At 40.5% G+C, this 7,404-nt stretch overlaps 1 protein-coding gene across 1 annotated transcript; it reads right to left on the bottom strand.

The window, feature by feature from the left end:
- Positions 1-5,627: 5,627 nt before the first annotated feature.
- Positions 5,628-7,139, bottom strand: TUSC1 (tumor suppressor candidate 1). Its single transcript, XM_040238152.1, has one exon. It carries the CDS (start codon positions 6,946-6,948, stop codon positions 6,319-6,321), a length of 630 nt encoding a protein of 209 aa, XP_040094086.1. The 5' UTR covers positions 6,949-7,139; the 3' UTR covers positions 5,628-6,318.
- Positions 7,140-7,404: the final 265 nt, after the last annotated feature.

Genomic DNA, 7,404 nt, shown 5'->3' with positions numbered 1-7,404 from the left:
GAGAGTTAAAATGGAAAGAAAGCTTTGTGCGTGAAAAGTAGAAGGCTCAATAATGGTTGACTCAAAACCACCTGCCTCACTCAGTATATACTTTGTACATCTTGTTGTCCCAATTTATATACCAAAAATTGGAAAAAAAATTGTTAAAAGAAAAATGGTAAATTATTTTGGATTGAGAAATGATATTTGTTATTCACTCCCCTTCAATTCTTTGTAAGCTTTCCCAGGTAGTGACTGAGGACAGTGCCTGTCACAGAGCAAGGATTCAACATACATTTCAAAAGTGAATGACTGTTAGTTTCATCAATACAAGAATGGATTATTTCTAAATTTCTCACCTTGTATATATGTTTGAGATTTGATCTTTAGAATGCTAAAATACAAATTAGTAGGTGGATGATACTGTGTCTTTCCCTGTTTTAAGATAGCAGGGAAAACATATCAATGCTCAAAAATGATGCATCACTGGTTTTATACTCTATCGAAATCCATGTAGACCAACAAAGCAAATAATTCTCATTATGAAGGATTTTCAAGTGGTACAAAAATGCTAATAAAATAGTTCATATACACATTGCATGAGAGAAGCAGTAAGATGTGCAGTGCTAGTGGACTTAGAAGTAACTAAATGTAGGTTCCTTTGATGAATAGTGAGTACATACATTAAAACACTATATCTCCAATTTTATAACATGTAACACTCAGGGTATTATCTTAATCTCTTATGACAAATGTTTTCGATTAATTGCCTTGATCACTTTGAGACAGAACCAGTTACTTTTAAGCAATAGGAGAAAGCTCATTCTTTGTATCATTTAAAAATCGACTTTAATAAAAGTTATCTTAAATATCATTGCCGTTAGCTTTAGCAAATCTTTTTCATTTGTATCAGGTTTTAGATTTTCAATGCACTTTCATGTAAACTCATCTCTTTTGATTTTTCTCAACAATTCTGAATTGACATTACTATAAGTAAAGATACTGAATTCAATCGACTTTTCTGACTTCAGGTTAAAGAAAGGAAATCTCAAGAGACTGCCATAAAAATCCAGTCTTCCCTTCTTGTATAAATGTTTCTTATTCTTTGACTTGATCAACATCCTTCTCTGATCCACATATTAGAGACACAGAGATAGTATGCCATCTGTACACGAGGGACCCAAGAACTCTTTCTCATCAACTTCATAATCCTGGTGTTAAGCCTGATAAAGAGAGGGCAGTTTTCCTTACATTTCTTATGAACATGATATATTTCTCCCCTAACACTAGTTCTGATTGCCAAGTCTCCACTTTGTCTCTTTCTTACACCATGCACACTGCCAAGACTCCAAAATTATGAAATTTTCAAATCTTCACATGCATGATTAATTAATTCTACTTCTCCTAGTAGAATTAATTCAACATATACAGCATATAGAAAGATATCAGAATTCAGTTGCCTGTAAGACTGTTTAGTGAAATTCAACTTTAAAAATAAAAAGTTCTCTTGTGCATCTTCAGGTTATTTTTCAGAGTTGTCTCTTGTATGTTTGTTTTTTTTCTCCCAAAGTCCAATATGATTTCTACACTTGTGGTGTGTTTCTTGATAGTCACTTGGGCTCTCAGAATCACTCAGCCATCCTTTTATCTCCCAACTGACTACCTTTGAAATATCTTTAATCAATGTTTGAAACTTTTCTTTACTTTTAGAACAGCTAACTTAATTCAACAAATGATTTTACTGTTGTATGGAAAAGATGTGACCTCACTCAATCTACATGTCTCCAATCTTATTCTTTCCCTGTATCATCACATGTCCTTTTCTCGCTAGCTCCTCTTTAAGAATTTAATCTATTCCTTCACCAGACTGTTTTAACCCTCTGTGCATTTGAGATCATCCATTCAAGAAAATGTGTTACTTCAATTATATCATCTTCCATTGGCCTGTTCATCACATGTTCTTTTATTCACATCTCTCCTGAAATATAGTCTAATCCATTCTATACACATGATATAAATACTACCCGCAGCAAATTTTCCAAATCTATTCTTCTCTTTAACAAGATACTTATTTTAAAACATTTAATGCCCAATTTCTTGTAGCTGCTCAACAATTTATAATGTAATAGTTTGCCCCCAAACCCTAATGAATTAAAACCACCATTAATTATTGATCATAGGTGTACTTGGTGGTGGTTTTGCTGATCTCGGCCTGGCTGAGTTGACCTATACAGGGAACATCTATGTGATTAGCTGACTAGTTGTTTGGAAACTGGCCCGCTGAAGATAGCTGGTTGGCTGCTGGCTTAGGTAACAGGAGTGATCAGTTACTAGCAACAGAGTCTTCACCATAACTAAAGGCAGATCCATTAAGTTTAAAATACAATGGAGGTTTTAAGTTTAAAATGATAGAATCAAAAATAAGGTGAGGGTGTTTGGAAAAATGAAAGGCCAAGGACGACTTTGATCAGAACTATGTATGAAGTATCAGGTAGATTGCTGTACAATCTCTCTAAGAATTCAATTTTTAGAGTAGAATGCCTACCACTCAGACAAGAATGTTTAAGCACCAACAAACTCACTAATGTCCTTTCTCAAATTTTCTCTAAACTTTGACAGGTATTTGAGAACCTGGATTCAATAAATTAACATGAATAAGGCCAATACTATACTCATAAGGATTAATAGATTCTGAATATGATTTTTAAATAAGCAAAATCCCCTATTTATTACACCAACATAGTTTAATTCTGATCTTCAAGAGATGCTAATGTTAGCATGAAATTTGAGGAGAATAACCTCATAAAGTCAGATGTAGATATTATCTAAATATTTTCCTTGGTTCTTATTTCCATTGCATAAATATATTTATATACTGTCTATATCAGATACATAAAATGCGTATCAGGAAAGCAAGTTTATAGTAGAAAAGCTAGAATTTATAATTGATCACTTAATCACTGAACAGAAATACTAATAAATTTTATCATTCACTCATGAAGATTTTATGACAAATTCTCAGTGAAAATCTGTTCCTTTAATCAAAACAGAAAATGCTATTTTGGCACTGAAGATAAAATCATTCTGCTAATAATTATTTAGAATATTAATGATTTAATGAGTAATTTGGTATTAGTTTAATCATGGTAACACTCATAAATTGGCAAATCTATGTCTGCTGCTGCTGCTGCTAAGTCGCTTCAGTTGTGTCCGACACTGTGCGACCCCATAGACGGCAGCCCACCAGGCTCCCCCGTCCCTGGGATTCTCCAGGCAAGAACGCTGGAGTGGGTTGCCATTGCCTTCTCCAATGCATGAAAGTGAAAAGTGAAAGTGAAGTCGCTCAGTCGTGTCCAACTCTCCACAACCCCATGGACTCCAGCCCACCAGGCTCCTCCGCCCATGGGATTTTCCAGGCAAGAGTACTGGAGTGGGGTGCCATTGCCTTCTCTGAATCTATGTCTAAAGCTATTTAAATAACAAAAGATATTTTCAAGTATTTTTCAAATATTCATAATGTTGAAGAAGTTTAGCAAAGATACCTTGGTCTATGATCTACAGAATACTTTATATTACTTTGATTTACATCCTAATTTTTACAGATAAAAACATAAAGATAGCATATATTTTTGAGTAGTACCAAAAAAAATTTCTGATTAAAAAAATGCCAGTGCTCTTCACTGAATTTGCTTGTTAATATGACATATTTTTGTTGCTTGTTTCTATAAATTATAAGCCCTCTTTTCATTGCACAACAAATCTGAAGTTATGAAAATAAAGTGTCATTGTAACAAGGAAGATAATCTGCAGTTTTAGGTTATTTTTCAGATCAAACTAGAACCCAGATAAAACTTTTCTAAAATCAACTTTATCCATTTCTTAAACCAGTACTTATTTTGATATAACAAAATATCTTTTATATACTACATGATGCCTTATCAGTTAACAGAGGGGAAATTCAAAAGTTGAAATATATACTAGCCTTAACTCATGTTATGGAGCATTTGGGTTTCAGAATTTTTAAAACCTTTCAGGAATTATGCTCAAAAAACTTCCTCATTAGTGTGTGTACCTCAGTATTTTACAAAAATTTTTTTCACCATATTTACATTGTACATTTTAATACAAAATGTGTTTAAAACTAGGTAAACTGAATATTTTGCTTAGTTCTTGAATTGCCAATTGACACAATTGGGAATTTTTAATTTTTTATATTATTTCCTTATTATAAAACCTTTAACTCCCATTTGCTTAGAAGGAGAGAAAAATGTCAGTGCATTAGAAATCTATATATCTGCTAAAACTCATACATTTGTATGGGGGCAAAATACAGAAGGAAAGTATAAGTAAAACATTTACTTTGAACTTGTACATTTTAGATTTTAAATTGACACAGCCCTTATTCTGAAGCAGGCATTCTGCATATAGCATCTCAATAAAATTTTTATAACATTTTGAGGTAGTTATAAAAATTTTAATGGTGAGCAATTTTTAATGGTGGGAAAACTAAGGCTTAGAGAGATTAACTAATTTATACCCAAAGTAGGAATAGGGACAATCTGCTTTTTGCCTATTCTTCAATTCTTAGTGCCTCCTAAAAATGTTTTAATTCTTTCCCTATTAGAAAGAAATACTTTTCACATACCTACTTATTCTCACCAAGTTTCTTCTAGTATTTCTTGGTCATAGAAGATCTTAATGTTCACAACTATCAACTATTTTTAAGTGAAATGTACAAAGTGTCTTCAATACCCAGGATTAGAAAAATCTCAAAACTATTTTCCTTGAGAACTTGTTTCATAAAATAGGCTATGAAACTTTTGGAGTATGCCACAAATAAAACAAAACTCTAATTTATGATTTTTTTCTAACTGTAACAAAAACTATTTTTATTATTCTTAAACTGAAGTGTTTTCCACCACTTAAACACTCTTCACACGTATGATCTCTACCAAGTACAATGTCACCCTCTTCATTAATAGGCAAAAGTGTTATTCACTGACAAAATACAATCAACTGTTCTTAGAATATCTGTTAAGATTAATCTCATTTTTTTGGAATTGAAATTACAACTGAGACTTAAATGATGTTGTTTGGCGCTTTTGATGCACATATAATTCCTAATTTCTTAAAAATTTGTAAACATTAGCAGTATTAGGGAGAAAGCAATGGCACCCCACTCCAGTACTCTTGCCTGGAAAATCCCATGGACGGAGGAACCTGGTGGGCTGCAGTCCATGGGGTCGCAAAGAGTCGGATACGACTGAGCAACTTCACTTTGACTTTTCTCTTTCATGCACTGGAGAAGGAAATGGCAACCCACTCCAGTATTCTTGCCTAGAATCCCAGGGACGGGGGAGCCCGGTGGGCTGCCGTCTATGGGGTCGCACAGAGTCCGACACGACTGAAGCGACTTAGCAGCAGCAGTATTAGGCAAAATGGCTGTGTGCTATATTCTGTCAAGTCTAAAACGTGCACAAATTACAAAATAATGTTTAGATTATCTAATTTTTTGATTATTTTAAAAGATCATTGTTACATAAACTGAAAAGAGAATGATAGCTTACAAAGGATAATCAAGTTCAGATATTAAGGAAATGTATAAAAACTTAACACACTTTAAATAACAGTCGTGGGATAGCTTTAGGTTAGTTTCCGTGCACCAAATTTATTTATCAATTCGAAGGATTACTTATAAGAAGATAGTTTAAAATTTCCCAAGGCAGGGGGATGATGGGGGAGTGGGATTAACAAATCAGTATATATTAGATGTGTAGGGACTAGAACCAGGGCAGACATGAGTTTCTAAATTATAAACATCACCTTGTGCATTCAAGGGTGATATTTCACAGGATACCAAAGTAACACCGACTTATAAAAACAAACCAAACACTTAAAATGTTGGCCACATGAGAGAGACTAGCTGGAGGCTTTAGGAGACGATGAAAAACAAACCAAGTCAAATCAAAATGTACTATCATCCCTGGAAGAACAAAAACAGAGGAAAAAATACCACAGGTCCTTACAACACCCAGAAAAGTTCAGGCATTAGGAAGGATCGACTGCCACCCACTTCACGCCCGCCCCTCCGGTGCTAGGTCTCTCTCCACCGAACTAGCAGGCGCCAGAGACAGGTGCTCTGTACATGGCGGGACTCAGACAGCCCCACGCCCTCCCCAACCTCTCCCCAACCTCTGCGGGCAGAAAGCTCGCCCCCCGGAAGTGTCCGGCCCAGGCCGGAGGCGGGAGCGCGCGGCCCACGCGTGCGCCAGGTGGGGGCAGCACTGACCGGAGGAGGAGCCTGCGCGAGGCTCCGCCTCTCCAGCCTGCAGCCTCGGGCTATGGCCAGGGCTCGGAGGGCTCTGGCTGTGGCACTTGGAGGCCTGAGTCTGGGCTGCCCAGAGAGGGCTCCTCCTTATCGCCACGCGGTCGCGGCCCCCTCTGTTCGAGGTGCAGCTGCAGCAAGGCCCGGCGGTACATGGCTTCCAGCTTCTCAAGCCGGGCTCTAAGGGCCCTGGGACTCCCCGGCTCGTCCTCGGGGCCGCCGCCCCTCGCCCTCCGGTTCATGCTGGCCTCCTCCGGGACCGGGGTCGCCCTCGCCGAGTCCGCGGACGCCCCGTCGCTGCCCTCGCCAGGGAACCGCAAGGCCTGACGAAAGAGGCTGCGGTTCTCGCGCTTCAGCCGCCGGTTCTCGAGCCGCAGCCGGGCGTTCTCCTCGCGCAGCCTCGCGTTCTGCCGGTCCCGCTCGTCCCGCGCGCAGATGGCCTCCAGATGGCTCGCCGCCAAGTCGGCGAACCGCTCCTCCAGCTGCTGTCGGGCGCCGCCCGCACGGCCTCGCCAGCCCACGCCGCCGCCGCTGCCGCCACCCCCACGAACGCGGCCTGGGCGGCCTTGCCCGCGGCTGTCCCCGCCGCCTTCCCCGCCGCCACAGCTCCCGCGCCTGGTGGCGCTACCACGCATGCGCCACATCGGTCCCGTCCCAGCCGCGCTGCCAGCGCCGTGGGCCGAGGGGCCGCGCTCTCAGGCGCCGGCGAGTTCGGGGCCCGGCGGGGCGGCCAGGGCAGCTGCGGAGGAGGAAAAGAGGTGGCGGGCGGCGGCTGCTGGCTTGAGGCCAGAGGAGGCCGGGAGTTTGCCCGGTCTGAGGCGTGTCTAGTCTTCTCGGGTGGAGCTGCCCCCTGGGCCTGGGATCTCCAGGCCAGCTCACACACAATGCCCCCGGGGAGCGCTCTGCTGCTCAGCCCTTTTCAGCTGCGCCCGGGGGAAAAGTGTATCCCAGGCTCTACCAGGGCGCTTCGCGAGGCCCGGGGCACTGAAGGAACTCGCCTGCCTCACCCGGTCCCTAGCCCAGCCACCAGTTACCTTGCCTTTTACAGGGCAATCTCAAAGCAAATAATAATACAGTGAGAAGTTACGGGTCGCTTTATG

Source organism: Oryx dammah, unplaced genomic scaffold (assembly GCF_014754425.2).
Source record: "Oryx dammah isolate SB20612 unplaced genomic scaffold, SCBI_Odam_1.1 HiC_scaffold_1, whole genome shotgun sequence".
Taxonomy (NCBI): Eukaryota; Metazoa; Chordata; class Mammalia; order Artiodactyla; family Bovidae; genus Oryx; species Oryx dammah.
The sequence above is the reverse complement of the archived record's forward strand: the minus strand, read 5'-3'. Positions and strand labels throughout refer to the sequence as shown.